The sequence below is a fragment of the Taurulus bubalis genome (assembly GCF_910589615.1).
Source record: "Taurulus bubalis genome assembly, chromosome: 3".
Lineage (NCBI taxonomy): Eukaryota > Metazoa > Chordata > Actinopteri > Perciformes > Cottidae > Taurulus > Taurulus bubalis.
The window spans coordinates 9,951,050-9,977,416 of NC_136591.1; the positions used below are offsets into that span (position 1 = coordinate 9,951,050).

Here is a 26,367-nt window from a genome sequence, read left to right on the forward strand (position 1 = left end):
CCACCCCAAGTCACCCCCGGCCTTCCTCTCGTCTGCTCTATCTAATTCCACAGTTCTCCATCGCTCCTGTTTTCCTCGCTCCTCTGGTGTTTTTCAAACACCATCCTTTCTCTCATTTTGTTGTCTTTTTGTCGTTTGGCAAGGCACAACTCTTCCTCGCCTCTCTCTCTCTCTTTCAGACACACACATGCTCACAGAAGACATACGCACACGTACACTCTACATTTTTCACAAAACGGCATCACACATTCCACTGCTTTGACATCACTCACCTTCGGCGGTCATTGTCAGTGTGTTTGTTTATACAGATGTGGGTGTGAGATGTGTGAGAAGTTACTTATTGTAGCTAAATAACTTAATTATCAAATTGTCAATTCACCAAAGTGGATAATTTTCACTTTAAGATAACAGCTATAAAAACAAATTAGGTCATTTTAGCTGAAGCATAAGGCCAGCCTATCTCCCTCCTTTCACTTGATAACGTGTTCTAGTTGCTACACATTTTTTAATCTCATTTCACAGGGAATTTATATTATAAAACTAAATAATGCTACTCCTGCATATTGCCTTTGGGTATGGTTTGAAATTCCACGTTGCTACAGCTCTCAGGGCAAACAAGGAATAAATATGACAGTTCCAATTTGCGAGTCTTTGAGAATAACCAAGTTCAGCCCTTCCCTAGCCGGCCTTACACAGCCGCTCATTTTCCCTGTCAGCTCTGTTTGTTACGCACGTACTGGGTGGATGAGTCACTCCAGTTTGACAAATTCAGCAACGTACGTCTTAGATGTGTGGAACCTCCAAGTGAGTGCTGAGGCATGGATGATGTATTTCTCAACGATGCAGATGGATAACAGGGCCAAAGAAAAAGAAAACCTTGTGCCTTTTGTTTCCAGGGGATGGTATGTGGTGCATTTGTGTGTGTAGTTTTATTTGCATAATAATAAACTCTGACCAATAATTCAACGAAGCAGCGGCTTTCTCACAAAATCAAACATAAGCAACATTTGACGACAATTTTCTTTCAAATATCTTGGTAATGAAAAGAATAAAATCCATAGACGCACCACACACAGTAACACACAAGATGTTTGTACATATTCTCTGGGAAGAAAAAATTAAAATGAGAATAAAAAGTAAGAGTAAATGATAAAATGGCATGGCTACCGTGATTTGCACTTTGTCAGTGAAATCTCAGAGAGGGTGTCAAACTTACAACACAAAGCAAACTGTATGTCATGTCGCAAGCAAAACGAATGGAATTAGAGGAGCTGTTTCGTAAATAAGATGGAGAAAAAGCAAGAGGGATGACAGAAGCTGACTCAAAGAATCAAGTGAAAACTTTCAGGCTTACCTTCCTCAGTCATTGAGTGATAATATTTTAGTTTCCCATAAGTCCCAAGCTCTACAACATCACAGCAAAAGACAAGGGTAAGGCAACGGACACACAGAGAAAAGGAAAAGAGTGAACATGACAGAACAAGACAGGTCCGCTGGTTCTACATCACATCCTACAAACACTCACACGGGCACAAGGAGTGGCATACAGAAAGACAAAGTCTCTCAGAGTCATCACTGCAGAAGTGCAAAACAAAGCAGCATGGGTTTGAATTACAAATGAAATACATCATAGTTTTACAGTCAGTCAGTCTGATAAATAGCCTGCCAATGGCACAGGTTGGATAGCTATTAGAGAAGATTTGTGAGCGAAAGGGAGGGGGAAGGGGCTGTCAGATGTACTAGAAAACACAAAAACAGGTTCATACAATGATATATAGATATATATATATATATATATAAAATAAAAAAAAACAGAACAGGAACGTCAGAAGAGAATTTACTGGGTCAACATGCAACAAAAAGATGAGTCCTCCTCTCCTCTGCACGCAAGCTCGTTCAAAAGCTTGATGATTCGGCATTTTATTTCCACAATGAAACCCAAACAATTAATTTGATTCCCTTACTGTAGCAGTTCTTCGTGCCACTGTGAATAGACGGTCAGCACATCTGCATGATTAATTAGTCGGGAATTCAAACCTGCAGCAACAGCTGAACGCGAAGCAGCAGAAAAGAAGACACCGGGCCACAAGGCTCTTCCTCCCGCACTGCGCTTTGTTTTCTGAGCTCGGAGCTGCTCTGCCTGTTCCTACATAACTAATAGCATGAGGATTTAGTTGTAGTGCAGAGGTAATAACATATTCTCACTTAACTCTGGTGGTTAGTTAATAATGTATTTTGAACGTTGACTCATGAACTCATCACTGGATGTCCCAAGATGAAAATATGGGGGAAGATTTCTATTTAACTTTTCATTTTCAAAGTCATTCTTGGTGACTTTCAGCATACATACTTTCTCCTATTGAAAGCCTCTATTAGACCAACTCATCATGATGAATTATAATGGTTGCCTGTTCTGAACTTAGTAAAACTGCATTTTCCTACAGTGCACGCTGCCCTCAAATGCCACATTCATGTGTTCTGAAGAATGTGACTGTTTTAAATAGCCACGCTGTCTCCTTTATAGCTCTATAAGCCATATGTTATTGAGCTCTATATGAATAGTAAATCATTTTACCACCCTGTTAACTACTTTGCAGTGCCAGACCGCTCTTGTAAAAGAGATAATTTATGAAGAGACTTCCTGCTTATATAAAGGTTAAGTAAATAAAATATGTTTTTCTAACTTGGCTGAACTGACCCATTTATTCTCTTCACAAGCACAGATATTCTACATGTAGGTGTAATGTACTGTAAGTAGAGTATATGCCCGTGCCCACAAACCCACATGCATTCACACTAATATAGTGGGCGTCCACTCCACTCACATTAGAGAGGCCTGTGACGAGAATATCATGCCAAATGCAGCCCTGAAAACACAATCTAATGAGATGAAAACACATCCTATTGCAGAGTGTCTTCTGCTGCACTCACAGAGAAGTGCCTCAATCCCATATGATTAGGCGATTTGGGTTTGAAGTGCGGCATCACTGTTAGGCCGGCCTCTAACTGAGGTTGCTCTGGGGGCAATTAACCCTCAACCACAATCACTGCCGGCGCACTCGTCTGATGGAGGCTTGTTGTTGTTTACCACGGGCCCTCTTGTCCTTGCGGCGTGACCTCTAAACCTCGAGTGAGCTGTGCGCTAGAGTGTGTGTATGTGTGTGTGTGTGCGTGTGTGTGCATGCCCGCTCTGTCTGCTGGGGGTTGGGGTGTCAGGAAAATTCACAGTCTGTGCCGAAGCAAAAAGGCTTTTAACATTGATTCTTTCACTCGCCCGGCGCAGGGTGAGCGGGTGGGGGTGTGACATGTGTACGAGTGCGAGTTAGCGGGATGATGGGTTGATGGGTTGATGGGTTCTGGTTGGCTGGTCTCAGTTACATAACATACTGGAAGTATGATTATGACTGTACATCCCCAGTTCTTTTCTGCTTTCAAATATTAATGCTAAACATATGAAAAATGCATAGGGGGCTTTAACAATATATGACAAGATATCACCTTAATGCCCCATTACATTGCAAATATAGTATATTATTTATTGAATTTTTTAATATACGTGAAAATACTACCATTTCAAACATTTGCCTTTGTGATGTTGAAGTTGGTGTTAAATGTAATCTAATGCGTACAAATGCAGTGTTAAATTATAACAAATCATTTAAAACCTAGAGCAGGATGTCAATATGTTATATCTGCATGAATGGTAAATATATTTCCGTGGCGCAAGAGGAGTGAGGTCAGCGACAGTGACTGCTTTATTGAACCATGTGATCAATGGGGCCCTGGGTTACCACGCAGACAGCACTGCTGCCAGCAGTATGGGGCAAACTGCAAAAGTTGGCTTGCTGAATGGATTTACTGCTCATAGTTAACGGGTGTCAAACAAATTGGAAAGTCACAGCATAGAAAAATCATCCAAAAATACTTAGTTTCCTTGTTCATAAATACATTTTGTCTAGTTTGGGTGTAAATTAAAACCTCAAAAAATGACGTACACACAAACATTGTTTGCTGCTGACTGATTTCTTTGTGTGCCTGCATCCATCAGCAACCCTCTTTTGTCTCACCGGTTTAGCCAATGAGCGTAGTGTCTGCCAACATGAGTATATCATGGTCTATCCAAATGACCTTGTCCTTTCTATGCCCAGCCTGTGGAGGCCCTTGGTGCAACGTCTGCTCAATAAAAATGGCCTAACATCAACACAGATGTCCAAGGCCACACTGGTACTGTGGGCAATCTCAGTGAGATAATGATCTGCAGGAAAGCATCCGATGAGATAGCCGGTCTGTGCCACTATATTTATACCACTCTCCTGCATTACATAGATGTCAACAGTGGGAGGTTATCAGATATATTAAATAATCAACATGGTCACATATTAATTCTATAGCTTAGTTCTTGTAGATTATTGGTCAAATGTATGCATTTCATATGCATATGTATGGTTTGTGGTCACATGCAAGAACCAATCTTCTTCTCAACCTTATGGTTATGCACAGACTCACCACCAGAGTTCACATCTTGGGTGGATACCTCTTATTGAGGGGCAGCTAAAGACATGCACGCAGTCAGAATTCTGAGTGCTCTTTTGGGAGGCTTGTTTCAGCCATCCACTGAGAGCTCAGACAGCCACTCTGCCCGTCTCCCTCCCCATCTCTCTTTGTAGTTCAATATTTAATGACGCTCCTAAGTGATATTGTTTGTAGCTCCACACTGATGGAAAAAGAGATGTGGGCACTTGTGCCGGGAACTAACTGGACCAGACTATTACCATGTTCTGTCTAATGGAAAACATTCAGGATTAAAGGTCTATTATTGAACTGAAGGACATGCACAATAATGAGAACATGAAATCTGTTGATCTGAATGCAGATGCTGAATAATCTACTGCATCTCCCAAGGAGCATGTGAATACTTAAATCGATAACAGGTTGATGGGAGCAGCTAATTGTAAAAGAGGGGAACAAATTGAAGTCCACTTCAATTAATTGCTCTGTCCAGCTCTTATTGACTCTGAATCCCGACGAAGGCCATGTGAGGAGGACTGAGAAAACAGCTCGCAACTTTTCTCCATCTGCTCAATAAACAAATTCACGAGCCGAGCATAGCGTTGTCAAGTTAACAGACCTTCCACAGGAAATCTCCATCTTCTTGCTACACCACCGCCATGTTTAGCTAAATGTCTGCAAGGTAAAGGACCTTCACAAACCAGGAGTTTGAAGACAACAGGAAAAACAAAAATCGTTTCCTGTCTCACTGAGAGCAATAACACAAAACCAGGATTATACGGAGGTTCATAAGAGGAGAGAGAGGATTGGGGACAATGGGGAAAACAATGCAGAAATGGTCACAAAGGGTTTCCAGGGAGAATACATCCACAGAAGAGAATGAGATATTTGAAGGAGAGAGTCTGCAGGGATGGACAGTACAGAATTGACATACAGCACAGCGGCGCTGGGGAGATGTATACATAGGGGACAGGTCGGGCAAGATAGCTGCCTCCAGGCTGTTGGAATGAGAACAAACATATTTTGGGGGGGGGAGGGGTGGGAGATACAGAAATTAGAGTAGTAACTCACCAGAGTCAGCAAATTCTGAGGGGACAGTAAAAAAAAAGAGAGATAAGAAGACAGAGAAAAGATAAATCCAGGTGATATATAGTGTGGTAGCGTACATTCAATCACTGATAGGTATTCTTCCAAGATGAGAGTCAAAAGTCCATTAGGCTTAAATATTTTGATTATTTTGGATGTAGGCTTTTTTCTTTTCTTGCAGAGAGTCAGATGAGAAGATTGATACCACATTCACGTATGTACGGTGAATATGGGGTTGGGGTCACTTTATTGTTCCTATCAGTCACATCAGTGGCTGTCAAGCCCACAAGAAGAGCGCCAGGCTCTGAAGCAACTTCCCAGTGGCCAAACGATGGAATTACAGTTTTTTTATATTTCAAATTTTTCAAAATGTCCATTTCTTTAAGGGAGACACACATGCATACCCACACACATACTGACAGACACCCACGAACATCAACCAAGGTTGTTCCTGCATTAAGTATTTAGTATTATGTTACCTTAATTTAAGCCAGTGTTTACAGAATTAAACCTCCTCAAATGTATCACTGCCATGATGTCATTGGGTGAAAAGACTCACATGTAATACTCATTTAATACTCCATTTTTGTTTTATTTGACAAAGGAACAATAAACACAAACTACCCCCATTCTAAAAGTATAGCAAGTGAAACGTAACCAGTTCCCAGCACTAGCGAAACAACCTCAGATTTTTCCTTCGCCTGAGAAGAGAAGACAACTTTATTTTGAGAAATGTCTATAAAAAATGTATGGATGGAGTCCTGGCAGCTCCCTCCCCCCGGCTTCCGCTGAGCTACACTTAAAGCCTAAGAGCACGCAAGGACAAGCAGCACAACCACCGCCTTTGATGGATGCATCTCCTCGTCTCTCTCCATGCCGCTAGCGCACCAACAAAATGCTTCTTTGCATTACTGACATCAGTAAATGTGCAATGGGCATGGTCACTCGTTTCAGAGTGGAGCCAACCTGTATTGGGCCCAGACGGTAATGGATCGATGGAATCATTTAAAGGCACTAATCGAAGGACGCATGTGAGGAGTGCATTCTAAAATGTACTCAAGATCAATATCATCGTTAAATGTTGCCAGATATGTGTAAACTACCAACATGCGAGCTGGAAATTATAAAATAATACGCCCAAAGTGTTGCTTTTGTTCTTTACGGCAAATAGTCCAATCCTTGTGTCATGTCACACTGTAGTTGTTGCTTCAGTGCATTCATTTGCCAAAAGACTCATCGGTCAAATGGAACATCCTCGCATTTCTGCTGCATTCGTAAAGAAGCAGTTTGACCATTTCAATCCACTGTTAAGAAGCAAACATTCTTAAACATATAGTATTAACATAGTAATCTATTTGGACATTACTTTTTAGATGCTTGGTAATGATTAAACACAAACAGGTGTCTTGAGGCTTTTGCATAATCCAGTCTATGAATCTTCATGCAGTCCAACAAGCAGTAAATATTTCATCATCAGTGCATGTTAGTTGCTCCTTAAAGGACTGCATGATAAATGGCTCTACGAGGAGTGACAGGGTGGAGTGTGTAAAACCCTTGCTTGTACATAAACGACTGCCCATACAGACATCCATTCCATCAGCAAGATATGATTTACATTTTAATCACTGAGATGGTAAGATGGATACGCTCGGAAGCGGTACACCTTGGATTTAGTGTACGACAACGAGTTGATGCATGTTTATGAGCACTTTAAGTCAGTCCGGCTACAGCTTATTAATCTTTCCTGAGCTGACTCATTCTAGGTTTGGCTTTCAGAAATGTAAAGTCATTTTTGGAGAAATCTGAAATGCCTCCTCAGTGTAGAGCAGACATCTGCTTATGCGATCCCATCTCTCCATAGGGCATTGTTTCAGGTTTATAAATGTCTTACTAGCCTTGTCATATATGGTACTTTTCTCGGTAGTAGCACTGGCACCAATGCTTTTAATCAAACATTCAACATACTTATTGTTTTTTTAAGGGTTAGGATTCATCATATCATAAGATATTGCTTCCAGTTTGAAGACCTTTTATGAAAGCCAAAAAAAGAATGTTTCTTTCCTTCGTCTTTTCGCAGTAGGTTGATAATGGGATGACAAGACTCCTCCCCCGGTGAATTAACATATTCCTCCCCTGCGTCGAGCACTGACATTGCTGTTTTACATTTCTTTTAGCTTAGCCAATAGGCCTTGATCTTGGATTAAAGGGAAATGATCTTCCACCTCAGCAGTTTCGACACAGAATCTTGCCTGGTCTCGTACGGACTATTTTTTTAAAAAGGGATCAATTCAGTCCAGGCACATAGGGGCGAGGAGTACATTCTAAATGTTAATGATGGAGACACTGGATTTAAAGGGATACATAACACGGGGTACTTGTGTATGCATGAAAGCCAACACTTTGTTTATTTGGACTGTGGAATGAATTAAAAATTTTGCCAAAACACCATATAGAGCGTTTTTTTCACAGCCCAGAATGTGAGCTCAAGTTCAGGACATGAACATATTTTAAGCGCCCATAACAGTTTTCTGCCAGTACAGGTTTTGGTACACCTAAAAGCAGGATTTAGGTCATTTTAAGTGAAAAAAGACAATAATTATGGCAAATTCAAGGCATCATCAACCTGAAAAAGGACAACAACAGACAGTACACAAAAAACAACATCTGTGCTGTATGTGCTGTGTGTTAGAGACTTACAGAGTTAAAGACTTAAAGAGTTGTGTTTTCTACGTGCAGACTCTTACCTTCACTTAAAGGGTCCAACGTGTGAATCATCAGCTGGAAAATGCTGTTCCTCATCAAGCTGTTGTGCAGGGAGGCGGAACTACCTCCCCTCTGAAGCCGAGGCCTGGCCTGTAGGAGGAGAAACAAGGATGGGACCTTATACCTAGGACACATTTCCTACGAGCAACAATGATATACCTTGGTCCAACTACTAGCTCTTATTCCTGTCATAAAGCAGCACACATGCTGATTTTAACATCAGTCTATCAATTGTAAGCAGTTTACCAGAGCCATTTCTAATCCAAGCTGTTTGGAATATGATTTCCTAATCCTCGTTTGCATAAAACTCCTCAGCGGAACCTGCAACCCAGTAAAACTTTCATAAAGTGCCTCATCTTCTGAAAAATATAAGCCCCGTGGGTTGAGACGGGCATTCACAATTTAAGTGGCACATATGAGTTCTTTCTCTCAAAACAACCCTTGCCAAGGTCACTCCAGCAGTTGAAGCTGAACTTGAGAACTGTGGGAAATTAAGCACCGTTGCAGGCGGCAGCTGTTTGGAATGTGTCCGCCTTTGGCTGCCCACAGGTGACGCGTAGGCACAGGAGGTGTCAGGTGCTAATTCACAGGCCGATATGGGTGCGAGCGGGAGGCAGGCGGGAGGCAGGCGGGGACGGGGGTACAAACGTATACTGGCAGGGCTTGTGTAAAATGTTCTTCTCTGTGTTACCCTGAATATTCTCCTTCTGCTGCTCTTTTTTTTATCTGCTCCCTTTACAATCCGGATGAAAACGTACCACTCCGGTGTGCTTTTGGAACGTATAAAGGCATTAAAAGGGTCTGATGTTTTCCAAGCACATGCTCCATCCTCAATTGTCTTTTGCATGCTGCGTACAGAATGGAACTGTGGAGAAAAGGCTTCAGAAAACAGACGGAGCTACTCTCTGCACACAGGGAGGCTGAAGGTTAGAGATAACAGTGTACACGTCTTCACAGTATGGTGGGAGAAACTACATCTACACAGAAACGGGGACAAACACAGAAGCAGACTGGAAGAGTGTCAATCAGACAGGACCTACCGACAACTTGCCGTCATCTTCTGGGGTCCCAGGAATTGCCTTCTCATCCAACACAGAGAGAAGTAGAAGTAAAAGGGGGAGAGAAAGAGAAAAGAGGACATAGATGTGAAGCATGCCGCACACAACCACACGGACGAGATGAAAAGACGATAGTGGGACATTACAGTACAGTTACACTGATGGTGATGACGGACTGAGATGTAAGCAGACAGGACTTGAGGGACAGATTCTTCCCCACTGCTGTGCCTGCATACTGTGTCAGTTGCAAGCTGAGCAAGATTACATTGCCTATTTGAATTTTCCTCGATTTCACTCATGTGAGTCAGGGACGTCAACTCTTATCAGAATTTCTAGCATACGTAAAAGTATGCAAATTACGCAGAGGAGAAAATTGTTTGACATTTTGGGAAATGCACTTCACATTCTTGTTGAGAGCGAGCTGAGAAGACTCCTGTGATGTCGATGGCGCTACAGCAAGCAGCCGGTTAGCTTAGCGCAAAGCCTGAAAACTAGACTAACCTGGCACTGTTCACAGGCACTAAAATCCCCTTACAAGCGCCTCCAAAAGCTCACTAATCAGCACATTATGTTATTTTAATAAAAAATATTTCTTGAAGTAAACGAAGCCTAGTTTTGACCTGAATGGTTTAAACACTCTAAAACGTTGTCCTGCAGGTCCAGTGCTGCCAGAATGTAGGCGATGCTTCTGAGAGTGGGCATGTGTCAGATCATACCAAAGCGACTCCAGCCTTTTCACGATCACTCAATTCTCTGCCATCATTCTCAGCGGGACTATTTGGCATTTAGAGTATACTGTAACATCTATTTTTGAAACAAAAAGCCTTTCACCAAGTGACTGAACTGCACTCCCTTCATCTCCAAAAACGTGTTTGTGTGAGTGTGTTAAATAACAGTTGCTTAAGGCCTCCGTTTCCAGGAACAAACACTAAGCTTTTGTTCAGATCTGAGATATCAAGGCTTTGATTCACAGCCTACACAGTTTTTAGACAGAAATGTTGAAATGAAATGTGAAGTGTGGAGGCACTTGTGTGTGCTGATAGAGTGCACAATGCCAAATGAAATGCAAAAAGAATGATCAAGTTTGATTAAAACTTTACTCAGGTAAAATCTACACATCTTGAGCCTTCATGCTTGTCAACCCAGCGATTAATTCGCAAGCTAAATAACGCTGCACTGCATTAAAAATCAAATCTCTTGATAAAGATGAAGTAAGGAGTGTGGGGTCAACTCCGTTTCATGAGGAGTAAGCTAACACATTTCTTGATTTAAAAAAAAAAAGTCTTTGTTTTTCTTTCGTTGATTACAGCAAAACTCTGAATTTACTAAACTAAATTCCCCTTTACTTGATCATCCTATGGGCTCCATATTTTTGATTCACCACTGCACTCATTGTGAATGTCAGTACCCACTGTGTCCCACTGTTTCTATTTAACGGCCCATAATTTACCATACATTAGGTCTGCCTCTGTATAGCTTACAGAATAATTACAGAAATGAGGGAGCTGAAATTACACATTTACTAAATCTTTTGCAGAAGCTGAGCTAATCCTGAGATTTCTCACAGAGCTATTCAACTATAATCAAAAATGTTCCCCATTTCATATCTTACACTTGAGGTGTAATTATTCTATTTAACTCCCATCACCATCCTCAAAGGCAAAGTCGGGATGGTTAGGAGTGAACAGGTGAATGTGCCAGATAGAGATTACGCCCTGGGTCGCTCATTAAGCCAGCGTTAAATATTATGACTAATAATCACATAGGGAGATTAGTATGTTCTCTGGAGTTTGTGTGTTCTCTAAAACCGGCAGCTCTGCCTTCCAGTTCTTACGTAATGTCACATTAGGATCATTCTTGGAAGCGGATCAGCTGAGGGAGATAATTGTCCCTCTGCAGCCGCATGCATGTAACGCCCGTGTTACGGAGAATTATCGATCGAGTGTGACATCATGCAGAAGTACTTCCGCTTTCACCACTCAAATTGCCCACAGCTTAAAAGGGTGTGTGTGGGGGGAGACTTTTGCAGGAATTTGTGCACATTGGTGAAATGCTGTAAATCCTGACTTTCAAACATCAGTGGCGGATTATAGGTCTTCTCATATGCAATCTGTGTGCACAAAAGGGGTCTATTTATGCATGCGTTTGATTTGCATTTCCTTTATGCTACTGCATCCAAGCCAAATTACACCGGAGAATAATAGCCTTTTTCACACTTTCTAGTTTGCAGATGGTGGAGTTTGATTTAATCATAGGTGTGCTTGATCCTTAAAATGTTCAATATACCCGACATATACCATGCATGGTGACCAATCAGCAATCAGCCTCACAGTGTGTAATTTCCATGAATCACTTTCCATATCACTTCTTCCACTTAATTTCCTTTTTTTAGCGCTACTTGGTTTTCTGACCGTTTGAAAGGAATCAAATTTCAAAATCTAAAAGGTGGATCACATGAAGGCAGGGGCTATCATTGGAGATACTGCTTCCGAATGTCACATTTGGCTCTACTGTCATTCAAATACACTATGTACAGTTTCTAAAGCAATACATTGACCCTTCAAGACCCAAGTAGCATCATATAGGTGTTTTGGGATACTCATAAGTACTGCAATGAATGAATCCCCTCATGATTACAGTGAGCAAGTTGGCCAAAGAAATACCTGAATGTGATGTAGAAACAAGAAAAATATCTACGAACACTAACAGCTTAAACACTGTCTCACTTGAGTTAATACAATACAAACTCTGAGCTTAATTTCCACACCTTAGCTACAAAGACTGGCTTCCAGCCCATAACACTGTGGAAATCAACACAAACTTTAAAAGGAACACCGTGACAATTTGGGAAATAGGCTTATTACCTTTTTTTTGTTTAGCGTTACATTAGAAAATTGATAACACGCTCACATCTGTATGCTAAATATAAGCTCAAGGTTGAAATATAGAGATTAGAGAAATATCTTCATTACGTTATCCCTCGATATTGCAAAAAATAGGATAGACAAATGAGATTTTTGATAATTAATCATCAGTAATGTGGATATAATGACCAACTGGGTAAAGATAGATAATCAAACAGCTAGAACAATCTGGTAAAGTCTGAAAATTACATCACTTTACTGTGCAGCCTTTAAAACCAGGAAAATACAATACAATATCTGAAATGAGGATATCTCATACCTCACGATATCCATATAATATTGATATATTTCCCACTCCTGCTTCAACTATTATAACCCATATAGGAACTTTACAAGACATGTAAATAGTTGTCACAAGGCTAAGGCGAAGAATAATGTGCATAAGCCAATGATTAAGCCAGACAGACATTCGGTCATATTAAAACTGTAGTAGATGTGGATATTCCAGAAATACAGCATCTGTCAGCCAGTGCATGTAAAGATTTTTGATAACCACACTGCCTGGCTTGTTGAGCAAACTTGCAAAGTGAAATCTTGCACAGCTCCAGGCGTTTGCCTGCATGTGCTTACAGTAGGCAGCCTGTCTGTAAGAGCATGACAGAACACCCTTGGAGATTTGTCCATCTAGATTTATTGTGTGTGAGCTAAACTGTTGAGCTGCCTCTCTCTCTCTCTCTTTCCCTCCCCATCCTTCTCTTTCTCACTCTCTCCAGTTTGCCTGGAGACGATAATGATGATCTTCAAGGAAAAGGAGGGAAAAGATGCACAACAAGTCAAGAAGCCATCTACTTGCTAATTAGTAACCCCTTCATTTTTCTAACAAGCAGAACTAATTACAGGAGCTGCCACAACGCTGATTTCCCACAAGGCAATGCTCACCAGGACTAAGCCAAAATTGCTTCCCTTACTCCCCCCTCACATGAACCAATCAGACTCCAGCTTTGGGGAGACAAATAGGGGAACAAAAACTGCAGCGTCATTTTTGCAAGTAAATGTAATCACCCGAAGATACTGTAGGTCTGATCAGGAACAATTTCCCATAGCAGAACTCTGTGTGCATGTAATGCATTGTAAAGTCATTTTTTCTTCAGTTAATACTAAGTGTTTTATTCACTTATTCACCAGGATCAATTTAGATTGCACATGTGCAACGTAATGTTTTAGCTGAGTAAATACAAGAGGTAGTATAATGTGCGTGCGTTGTTAGTCAGTTTAGAGATGGTTTGGATCTGCAGATGCAGTAAATTGTGATTGTAGCAAACAACGAACGAAGGTTTCTTTCTTTCTTCTTGCATATATATTATGCAGCGTGTCCACTGTGCTCCTGCTGCAGCACTGTCTGCCCCAGATTCTTTTTTTTTTAGCTGGCCTCTCCTATTTATCTGCATAACGTAACATAACTGCATAAGTTTTCGATGTGTTGTATTTTGTTTGGGTGCCGCTATATTAGTACTGGTGCTACTGTCTTGTCAGCTCCTGATGCTGTTAGACATTTTACAGAGAGATGAAGTTCCCAACAGACTAACTCAATCGCTGACAGTGGTCCAAATCTAGTTTGTCTGAGGCCACTGGGCAGTCTTTTTTTTATTTTTTCCTCCAGGTATTGGTTATAGAGATAACATGTACTCCGTAGCATCCAGAACACTTTCCAGAAAATGAGCCACTAGAATCTGATAAGCAGAGGCATCTGTCCTCCAGTTGCCAACACAATGTAAACTGAAACCAAGATCCAGGGCTATACTGTATTAAGTTGGCTTGGATTTTGAGATTGTTGTCAACGGCATTAGTGTCAGAACTCAACCGTAAACATTATAAGGAGATCAAGGTAATGGCGAAGTAAACATGCTTGATCTGCATCCTGAGCTAGTTTTGACACTTTCCAAACCTGGGCCCCATTCCTCGTACTTGGCTCACTGAGTTAGCCGGATAATGTTCAGGATTTTTCATCCATTGTACTGTTAGAACATCATGGTGTCAGTGCTCGACTATCCCCCCTTCTGAAGAGGAATGGACACGCGCAATTATCCAGATGACTGACGTCTGGTTCGAATTAACAAGACTGTTTGAGGGCGGATCAGCTTTTGAGAAACCGACATAGCCTGATGTCAATCATCGCGGTAATTTAAGCTGGATAATTGGACATTTGATCGACTTTGTTGAACCACGTACGAGGAATGGGGCCCTGATATGCAATGTATCCTAGTACCCAAATTGTAGGTGATGTGGGACAAGATCTCTGTGCAGCAGATATCTCTGTCAATACAAATAGAACCAGAAAGCAAGCAATTTTAATGCATTCACTGGGCTTGATGTGTATAGTGAAGTTTTACTTTAAAGTGTGTATTCTCCAACCAGTCGACCTGCTTAATGAGCAGATTGACTTTTAACATCGGATGCCAGACATTTTCATTCATACTTTAAGTCCAAAGAGTCAGTGTACTGATCAGGTTTGATTTAGTTATATTATAAAGGATAAAGCTGGTCAACAAATCCCAGTAGAAGAACACAACAAACAGTTTGTCCATCACTCACTTTCATTGAAAATTAATACATTGTTCCACTTTTTAAAAAGGCTCAGTCATTTCCAAAACCAGCTTAGCACTCTAGTTTTTAGCAAACATTACTCAAACAAGAGTAAATGGGTACTATTTTCTGCTGCGGATTTATTCATATTTAGTGTGAAACTTTACAACAGAAGAAGAGTCTGATTTGGATGAGGAGATGGAGGTGAATGTATGCAGAGGAAGCTTCCTGCTTGCCAGTCAGGTCAGCCAGTCACATTTGCAGATGGGGTAATATGCTGATAGAGCCCTCTCAGGTCACCTTGGTGGGCTTGAGTGGGGGTGGGTCGAGGAGCATGCATCATGTGTCCAGCAGTGATGGACATAACAAGTGGTAGCCCTCTTAGGCAAGAGGAGGAGAGGCTTTTAGCAGATTCGCTGAGCACCAGAGCATTTTCTCATTCGCTCATTAGAGACTCTACGATTGCAATCACTTCCATTTAAAGAGTTTGCTCCCTTAAATTTGGTTTTAAATAGTCTGCGGTTATCTGTGCGATGTCAAGTCTGTCTGCAACCGTGAGATCGTTGCGCTAGCATTCTCCCTGGATTTAAAAAATGATGGGCATTACATGAGCCACAACTCTCAGAGCTGATGTAATGTTCTGCTGCTGCAGCTTAGCGAGTCTGATGCTCAGGGTAAAAAATCCCCCCAAGGAAGGAGTTTGTAAGGCCTGGCAGTCCTCGGCCACCCGCAACACTATGCACGGTTTCCATCTTGCTGGGTAGTGTGTGTCATACACCAAACGAGATAGGCATCTTGGTGTCCTTCACATGATGCTTTTACAGTGCTGTTACAATAGATAATTTGACCCTGCTTTCAAAAATAGCCCTTGATCGATAAGGCTTTTAGTTTCTTGCAAGCATCAACGTTTCACCTTCAGGCCCTCCCTTGAATGAAAAAAAGGAAAAAACAACGATCTCTCATTTCAGTTTTTCCAGAGTTTCTTTGTATTAAGGGGCCGGCAATATAAAATATAGAAATACGTATGCCTTAACCTTCATGACCTTGAGCTACTGATTCATTCAAAATTATAGCAAAATAAAATGTTTACCTTGAGCACTAAAACCACATCAGCTCATATCACATCTGGTTCTGTGAATACCTGCTATACCTCTCACGAGGTAAAATTACCCTTCAATCTATGGACAAATAAAATAAAAATGGTTTCCAACGAAGACAGACGTTTAAGCTGGAGCCACAGCTACTACTGTCTACGTCACATCAAAATAGACCCTCCTTAAGCATTAAAGACGAACAGCTTAATGATCTGGGCCTATTGAGATTCACCCCTCGGCGTGGCCCATCAAATCTGGCGGCTTTGAACAATCTGGCAGTTTCTGTGATTGTCAGTTCCCCAGTGCTAGATTAAAGTAGTTTATTTCATCAACTGTCTGCGTAACCTATTTCAGGGAACCTCCCTTTACTTGCAGGATGACTTGGGTTTTGTCCCCTTCACCCTTGTCTTTGTTTTCAGAGTGTGAAGGGCTCTTTGAGGAGGAGGAGTTGTAATTATGTAATGGCATGACTCATACTTTTCACCAAAGACTGAACAAAAAAACTCAAATGGAGACTGGCAACAAGGGTGTGATAGGGTTGGCTTTTCACCGCAGATCACATTTAAATAGTGCTGCTTAGAGATTCTGACTTTTTATTTTCTTGGGCTAATCATGAAATAATATGTAAGCCAATAGTTTAAATTGGCGTCACTACATTTCACATACATGCACAATCAGAAGGGTGAGGTTTTATTCACAACCTGCTTTTTCTTGAACACTATGTACATTACTACGGAAGTGCATTGCATTCACTGGATAAAAAAAAATAGACCCCTGATCTCGTAATTACGAGATCCTGATCTCGTAATTACGAGATCTTTTCTCGTAATTACGACATCCTGATCTCGTAATTACGACATCCTGACCTGATTACGAAAGGTGCCATACTGGCCACTGTATGGCATGTATATGTACAGGCGTCTTCTTAGACGGTTCCGTTGCCTTAGCTACTCCTTGAGGATCTAGGATTTTTAACAGGTGCCGCACAGTTCTTTGAGTCACTGTAGCATCCCCGGCAGAATTATAGTCTGGAGTCTTTAAGTGATGGTTCGTAAAGGTTTATTGAACTCACCGTAAGAACTATGAAGAAAAACGGAAATAGCAGTTGGTTAGCTTAAGCTCTGACACAGACAAAAAACGTAACCATCTAAAACAATATTTTCTCAAAAAATAAACTTGAACAGGTGCAAACCTTGTGCCCATATCAGCCAGGTGCTAAACTAATACATCCGTAACCTTTTTATCACTGTTTTCCGTTGTTATGGCAACTTTTCATTTCTGCCCGTTTCTTACTAACAACTTCCGTTTTTTGTACCTTCAAAATAAGAGCACAACCGGAAATGCACCGACTGCAGTAACAAAACGGACTAAAATAAAGGACAAAAAAAAAGGAACAAACTATTACAATACTTTAAACTCTCAGAGGTCCGCTACAGTCACTACCAAACCAGATTAGATGCATTTTAAATGCATGAATTTGTATCCATGAAGCATCCCGTGTTGGTTCAACTGCTCCTGCAGAAACAGAGCGACATCCAGCACGTCAGACTGGGCTTTCCGCCTGAACAATCCTAACGCCTTGAGATGCCTGCGCAGCGTTGACATACTCAATTTAATACCATCCTCATTTTTTAGAAACATCAGTATTTCCCAGTGTCTCAAACCGAGAAGGTAATAATAGCAGATTAACTGCAATAGCGCCATAATTGCCACTGAGAGAGGATTTACAGACGTTTCCTTTTTCTTCTTCTTTTCTCGTAATTACGAGATCAGGATGTCGTAATTACGAGATCAGGATGTCGTAATTACGAGAAAAGATCAGGGGTCTATTTTTTTTTATCCAGTGAATGCAATGCGCTTCCGTACATTACAGATTCAAAGAGAGCTGAAACTAACTTTCATTATTGAATTATCTGCACAAAAAAAATTCTTAATTCATTGCTTAACCAGGAAATGTTGCACCTTTTGGAAGATATACAATACACATTTGTCAACTAATGACAGCGGTATCATGACATTTAAAACCTTTTAGACACCAATGCGCTAAAATCCCCCCCGCGCCTAGTCTCGTACAAAAAAAAGAGAATCATTTTTTTAAACGTTTCCTTAATTATCTCCGCAACCACATGGTTGTTTAACTTCATTTACATTTCTAAATGACCGTAGCCCTTGTGAGAAGAGACCTGTGTTAACCGTTACGGTTAAGTAGTTTTTTACTCTGGTAACTCTCACATGGTGTCCAAAAGGTTCTTAAAGAACTGTAGTGTAAAAATAGCCGCTTCACTCCACATGTTGTGTCATTAGTGTGTTAAGTGAGAGCAGGATTGGACATTATATGATGATAATGTGCATGATCCTGGGGGCAAGTACACATTTATGTTTGTTGTGTAAACTTCTCTGAAGTGGACTGACTTACAATGGCTCTACTTTGCATGGCCAATGATATTTTTATCAAGGTTTATTGTTTTGTTTTTCTGGCAGACTATGTTGTGCTTCTGATAAAAACAGAGCCACTGTATTAAGTGACAGGGTGACCTTCTAACCCTTCACAGCACCGAGGAGGCAGTGAAGAGCCACTGCCCACTGTGATAAGAATGAAGGGGGAAACCAAATAGTACAATAACCAATTGAGGACGAAATAAAAAAACAGCCATCAGCACCTGTGATGCAAATGGGGACTTCGCTTTCACGATTATTACCATTGAATGCAATTAAATTGAGTTTGAACAAAAGCAGGGCGCTGGCGAGGGACAACAACACTGCCAAGAGCTCCCAAAATAATTGTGGACAACAGACGAGAGGCGGGAAAAGAAGAAACTCTGGCTCAATAACCCTCCACCTTAGTTCCCTAAAACCAGACACTGTGTGTTTTGATTAGTCCATTACTTTATTCTGAACGATAGCTTTATCTCCAGTCCATAGACTGGTCTAAACTCCCAACAGCACGGAAAAACCTCCAAAACAGGAAAACTAATTACTGGCTCTCCTTGGACACGAAGCCACAGCTGGAACGGATGATAAAACTTGGACTCCTCATCTTCATGGTGGGATCAAAGTCGCAGGCTTTCTATTTTTAAATCATTGGACGGTGGCTCTATTGTCGCTGGCCAAAATGATTCCCTTTCCCCCCTGCGAGTAGGTATGTAAGGTGCTTGCACAGGTGTCTGCAGGCCGATGTGCATGTATGACCTTAAACTACGCTGATAACCGCATCATCAAAGACAGCTCAATTTAGCTTTTTTACAATTCAACTTTGCATTAAACTATAAATACAATTATTTTCTGACATGTTAAAACGTATGTACTCACTGTAGAGTGCTTCTATTTTGTTATTTCTTTCTGCCCCTCAGTAACGTTGGGCATGCATGAAATGCACACAATCATTATTGACATCTACCAATTTTTTATGCAGTTTTATTCAGGGTCACTTCTACAACTTTTCTTTTAAAGGATACAAACATGAATACTCTCACCGCTTTCACAGAAATACACAGTTCAAATAAAGGAAAAGGACACGTACCATACAAATGATACTGCAAAATAAATGAATTTGAAGTTCAACCACGGTAGCCTTCAATCTGTACATGTCTACAAAAGGTGTAGGGTAGTGTTTCTGGTAGTGTACAAAGTTTGTACAAAAAAGGGTATTTCAACAGCACTCTCTAAGAATTAGCTTGACAACTGCTTTTATAACAGCAAAATCCATTCAAGCCCAAAGAGGCAATCTGAAACGGATGCAGTTCATAATTTGGTTCAGCAGTGCACATCTGGATTTTGCTGAAAATTAGGTGAACATCCGTCATAATGGGAGATAATCCCATGAACACGTCACCCAGGACTAAAATAAACAGCGAGTGACGGAGTTCATGAAGTGCAGCCTGGTGGACTGGATAAAAGTAAAAAAAAAATATAGCACACTGTGCAGCATAATGTGTGCATATACAGAAGGTGTACGGCGTCAGCCCTGGTGCCCGGATGTCTATATTCACAGGGAGGAAACACAAACAGTCTGCTCCCTGCACAGAACCTGCTTTGTAAGTGATCTTTGAAGCGAATCCTGATGGAAGATCTCGCCTCTGTGACTCTATTTATAGCTCGGTAATACATCAGAGGTCGCACCTTCCATCTCAGCAGAACCAACATTTGCCTTGATACACACTGACAGTAGCAGGCATCTAGTATTGTGGTTGGATGTGGAATCTTACCGAGACTACACATTTCAAGCTCTAATACTTGAAACAAGTACAGGAGACTTTTTTCTCCAGTTTGATTTGCTTGCATTTAATTTGCTCATTCTTCTGTTCTCACAAATACATTTGAAGATGCTATTTTCTGTTGAACAATCAGTTGTTCAGTTGTTTCTGATGTGTTGTCAGATGGGGCCGCGCTAAAATGACAGAATGACATCATTACCATTCCTGGCAAACTGACTTTTGGTGCGTCACGATGATAGTAACAAGTGGAAGGGGGCCGTCACTCCTCTGCCTTTCATAGAACCCAACTGCACAAAGGGTTTGCTTAGCTGATCTGCCTGAAGCCAGTATTTTCAAAAGCAGCCAGTCAGTCCATCAGGCAAACAATGAGAGAGTGCACTGCACATACTGGTGCTCAGTAATCAGTCTTTTCTGCACGGGTCCAAGTCGACTCCCGTCCCGTTAAGTCACTGATAACACCATCAGACCATGAGGCTAAGCTGTAAGAGAACATGCAGCAATTAAGAGATACAGTAAAATGACGCCTGTAGCCCTAATCCAGAGATACTGCCATGACAGATGTGTCAGAATAATAACCGTGACAAACTATATACTTAAGAATTATCATCCCAATTGAAGATATTAATCTTCACAAATATAGCATTTGTTACAGGGATACTGCATTGTATTAAGATACACTGCAATTTTTTTTGGGACAATCCAATGGCTACTGTTGCCCGATCCACTGGAGTAGAACATCTGTATCTTTTTCTGTTAAAAGTAGATGAGGACAGGGGAAATATCACCAGGCAGTCTGCACGGTTGTGTTTTAGGGGGTAGAGGGGCAAAGGTGGCAACCTAACTTGCTGGGCTCAGGCAGACTGACCCTGTTGTGAGATTAACCAGCAACTAAGCACTCATTAGGTAAACAAAGGTTTTAGGCATTAATCAGGCCAGAACTAATAGGTAAAGACATCCTTCCTACAGCTTTTGGGGTCAAAGGTGAACAAATTAAATCACAGGTCATGCACTCAGATCAACGGAATGAACACATCTGAAGCAGGATTACGTGTAACGACGGATGATTTCTTCCAATTCTGAGTTAAAGCTGCTATCACCATTATTTATATATTGACAATGAATCACATGACTATGCGTTTGCCAAATTAAAGCTCATGTGGCTTGTGTCTGCTGAATGTGTCAAGAGCTGTTGTTTACATTGCCAGATCAACTTGAATGAGACATGTATGCCCACTTCCAGGACCATACTTGTATTTGGGGATTCTACCAGAACATGTTTACATTCTTTAATGTAAAAAAAAACACATTCATTTTCTCATGGCGTGTGTCTGAATATACCTGTGTCGAAATGCTCCATTTAAGCCCGAGCCCGTCTCTTTAAGCCCCCCACACGAGAAGTAAGTTTAGCGTCCCTTTTACTGTTGAATATATAGCATCCTTTAATAATGTATAATACGATTTTGGGAGGATTTTGATTGCCTCTCAACGGCTCTCAACATGGTGAGAGAGGTGGCGGCTCATCGCCAATAGTTCCAACAGCGCAAACTCTGACAAAAGTGTTGACAGAGCCAACAGTGTCTACCTGAGGGGTGACCGAAGGATGTGTGCGATATTCTTCCGCTACGTCGTTGTCCGGTGGGGCGGTGTTACTAGCTATGACCCCCATGCGAGAGCAGTCCAGACCAGAGAACAGCCGTGAGCGGACCGGAAGAGCACGAACTTGCACTGAACCCATGCACAGCTGGCCTGGCTATGTCAACAGAGCGAGGAGAATCTTGGAGTGACCTCATTCTCTGCTAGGTTGACATTACTCCACTAAATCTTGCCATAGATAATAGTTGTTTGCTGCTATATTAATGCTCTGAATGTGATATATTGCCCCTCTAAAAAGGTGATATGTCAATGTTGTGTTGACAGTATGTGTCCGCTGCTCCGAATTTGCCAAAAATAGGTAAATCAGGTAATGCAGGTTTCAGTATAATATGTTAAGTCAAATTAGGAGAAAAAATTAAATACAATTTTATATATATACGTATATATATATAGATATATATATATATATATATATATATATATATATATATATGTATATGATATATACTGTCTATACTGTAATTTGTTGACAGTCACATTAGTCATATATATATATACATATATATATATATGTATATATATATATATATATATATATAGAGAGAGAGAGAGAGAGAGAGAGAGAGAGGGATATATAAATAGATATATTATTTTTTTACTTTTTTTATATATATACTATATATCTTTCTTTGTTCTCAACATGTATGTTGGCATTTGTTTTAGGGGTGCAAGATAATGAATGAGTGCTGAGGTTCTGCCACTATGTGTCGAGTTGTCATCGTCGGTGGCAAAGGGTTACAGTAATAAAGAATTTCATGAGGATTTTAAAACTGCAGGCACAACTAAGATTTATGGAGAGAGTGTTAACAAATCCACATGCTGTCACTTCTCAAAATATGTGAAGTGTTGAACTTTCTCCCATCTGTCTAAAACCTAATGTGCTGAAAGCTTTTTCCCTTTTCCATCCTATTCTGCTGTAATTCCAAGTCAGTCTAAGGGCATGACATTATGGAGCATCCGTGGTTGTGTTAACTGGATTGAGAGATTATTGCAGATTACATTTGATGAGGCTGACCATTGAAATGGTTTAAAACAATGGCTTTAAATAGACTTAATACCCGCACTGAGATGTGACAGTTATTTGTGTGTTGTATTGATAATGTTACACCTGATCCCTGGGCTCAAAAAGAAGGACTACTCTGACCTGTCAAATGATGGAAAAGCAAGTCCTCCTCTCGCCATCTGACGCTCTGCCTGGGAGCGAAGGCATTACTTTCGAGAAAATAAGAGAAACAAAAGCCAGCTATTTTTATGCTACAGGGAGCAGAACAAACAAGTTTCGCAAAATCTACTTTTTTTTATGTCAATAAAAAAAAGGGACCGCAGTACAAGCAGTTCTGTAGTGAGATGAAAGGCAGCGGTTGCAGACAGTACTAAATTGCCAGATGAGTGCTAAATGCAGAACATCACACTGCTGTCCATGTTACTCTCAGAATTGAATTTTAGATGGTATTTATAGCATTATTGATGGCTAACTGCCAATTAGCAACCAAGCAACCTCCACTCTTTATCCTTATGGTGACAGGATAACGCCACTTCTCTTTTGCTGCAGCCTGCCTGCGTTTCTGTCTATGCCAGCAATGTGATGCGTAACGGGGACGTCCCAATATCATAATGCATGAAATAATCTCAGGAAAGCTCATTTTAATCAAGTGTCTAGTTCAAGGGCATGGCGTCAAATAGCGCCCTATTGTCCTTCCAATGCAATTCTTTACACCTGAACAGCACTGTATGGAGGATTAAGGAGACCTTGGAGCTCAGTCGTGACAGTAAAATGATTAACTTATTTAACAATGGCCCAGTCCATAGCGGTGAATGTCACTTAAAAATAGAAAGACAAAAAATAGCAGAAAACCAGACCCTCCATCATATTTTGCAGGACACTTGTCCTTGCTCTCCTGTTTGACTCTCCATTACTCACGTATGGATGTACACACATACACCGCTGCTAAATTGCCAATTAATTCCCAAAATAACATGCGTCTTAAAATACACACGTCCCCAAAGTGACAAAGCTTGATTAAAAAAAAGGTGTTTAGATGATTATATTCTAATAATATTTGCGCCTATTAACCCAGTAGACCCAGACTACAAAATAAAAGAGGTTCACTGACAATGTGAGTTTAGTCAAATAAAAGCTTTACACTGTTATTTTGTACATCATCTAATCATTTTTCTTTTTTATGTATTATGTTTTATATGTTCAAAGCAGGGTGCTGAGAGGTGCAGCCTCGAGATTGTTACCCACAATGCAAGAGAGCGGAGAGTCTAAATCCGCTGTACGCGACGTAGGAGATGATATATGATGGTGGATTTGATCGACTCATCTGTCTCGTAGTTTTTCTTCCCCCCGTCAGAAATGTTTTTTTATTAATACACATACGAGCGGTCCCGTTGGCCAAAGTACCCAGAATCCATTGCAGCTCAAGGTCACCTGAGTGTTCTCTGGCACTCAGCGTGTGCACCTCAGCTCTCACTCTTTTCTTGCACAGAAGCCCTCAATCAAATCAGTGTGGCAGAATAGGAGCTAAAGAATACAACTATTTTCATGCTTGCCTTTTCAATAAAGAGAGGATTTCATTTTAGCATGTGGGTTTACACACTGCAAATCAAATGGCGATGGTGGCTTCTTCGAAAGTTTCTCCCCCCAACATTGTGAAACCTGCCGTTTAAATAACCTTTATGTACTCAGAATAAATCCAGATTTAATTAAAGCTTTACAATGCAACTTCCACCAAATTTAATTTCCATCTCATGTTACAAAGAAATCTAAATCCGTCTGGATAATCTCTACACCGGTATCAAATTGCACTGCAGTGTCTTTTGCCCTCAAGTGTCATTGAGAGGGGCGAATGTTATGTGAAGTAAAACAATGATTTTTACGTTTTTTGGTCTATGGAGTATCTGTTCATGCTATAGAGCAAAAAGAGAGACTGTACATGAAGAAGAATCTCTTGAGAGCAAATGTGGAGACAAACAAGACTACCACAGCAGTCCTGAAGCCATTTACTGCATGTTGTTCACATGTTTACTTAACTATTTAAATACAGTATTATTTCTGGAGAAATCTTTAAACGAAGGAAAAAAAAGACAGCTCTTGAGATTTTCTAAGGGATTTTTTTTGTCAGACCGGGACACAATTTGTAGAGTTTAATCCTGAATTACACATATGACTGCGTTGTATTAATCCCACAGTGGAATACTGTATGCCGGCCCTGTGTAGCATCGTTTAAGCCACATGAATGGGAAATGGTCAGTTTATGTTTGCTGCATATTGCATGATCTATGAGTGCGGGACATCTGTGAGGCACTGATGTCATTTGAAAATGCTCATTAGGCTGATGAGAACAGAAAAAAGATGCATGGAATTAAAAGCATGTCTCCACCAACAAACTGGTTTCATCACAGCCGGACTTCATCAAAATAAGCTGCATGATATGTGTAAAAGGATGAGTGTGCGTTCCCATGCCATAGGAGACATGGAAGGTCATTTCTATCAGCCAAAATACCAAAACTCATTACTGCTCACCTACTGTAACTTCATCGTAGTCTGACATTTCATATAAAATTGTATTTTCAAAGGGAGATGGCGATGAAGGGAAGTGGGAGAAAAGTAATAGGGCTCAAGAAACCAACTCACCTTGGGCTGTACTTCTACTTCTACCACTTGGTTCTTGTTCATGCAATTTTTGACGAAGCTCTCAACAGTGCTGTTGCACTTCATGAAGATCACGTAGGCGGCGTAGGCTGAGAGCAGCGTGATACTTTCCCACATCGTGATGATGTTATCCAGGAAGAAGATGATGAGCATGATCAGATCCAGGATGTAGAAGGAGACGTCACGGAAGAGGGGCCACCATGTTAGGTTGAGGATTTCCTTGGAGAAGATGGCACACATCCCAATCACGAAGAGGATGTTGAAGACGGCCGAGCCCACGATGGTGCCGATGCCCACGTTGCTGTGTGCGATGAAGACGCCGATGATGGAGGTGAAGAGCTCCGGGGCAGAGCCGCCTGCCGCCATGAAGGTAGCGCCCGCTACGTCATCCGAAATGGTCAGCTTCTCTGTGATGACTGTCAGCGCTGGGACGAAGAACTCGTCACACACTATGGCTAAGGCAATGAACATGTAGATCATGCCAAACATGTGGAGGGCCACTGCTCCTTTGCGTCTCTCCTCGAGGTTGAAAATGTCTGGCGGGTACGCCCCATGGCCCTCGCTGCTATTTGCTGACGATTTCATGGATATTGGCATGTCGGTGGACACATTGGGGTCCCTCTGATGTTGGGTGAAAAGCAGAGTCCTGTGGGGGGCCGACTGGTGAAGACTCTCCTGGGGGAGCACCGGCTCACTGAAACCCCCTGAGCTCCAGGTCAAGGCACTGAAGGAAACAGCACTTAAGGCCACCAGGCTGAGGGCAAACCCTACGATTCGCAATGGCCTCAGCTTTTTCCGCAGACACCGGTAGGCTTGCCGCTTACAGGCGGCACTCAACGTGGGCCTTCTCTCTAGGGAATCCATGCAGGGTTGATCGGAACCCAT

At 41.2% G+C, this 26,367-nt stretch overlaps 1 protein-coding gene across 1 annotated transcript in view; it reads right to left on the reverse strand.

The window, feature by feature from the left end:
- LOC306733743 (solute carrier family 24 member 2) overlaps positions 1–26,367 on the reverse strand; it is a gene marked incomplete at both ends in the record, with an annotated part of 35,887 nt that extends 9,520 nt beyond the window's left edge. The window contains 5 exons of the mRNA XM_079215036.1: positions 1,355–1,405; positions 5,581–5,595; positions 8,340–8,448; positions 9,399–9,446; positions 25,465–26,367. Coding sequence (XP_079071162.1) covers positions 1,355–1,405; positions 5,581–5,595; positions 8,340–8,448; positions 9,399–9,446; positions 25,465–26,367 — 1,126 coding nt within the window. The remainder of the gene's footprint in view (positions 1–1,354; positions 1,406–5,580; positions 5,596–8,339; positions 8,449–9,398; positions 9,447–25,464) is intronic.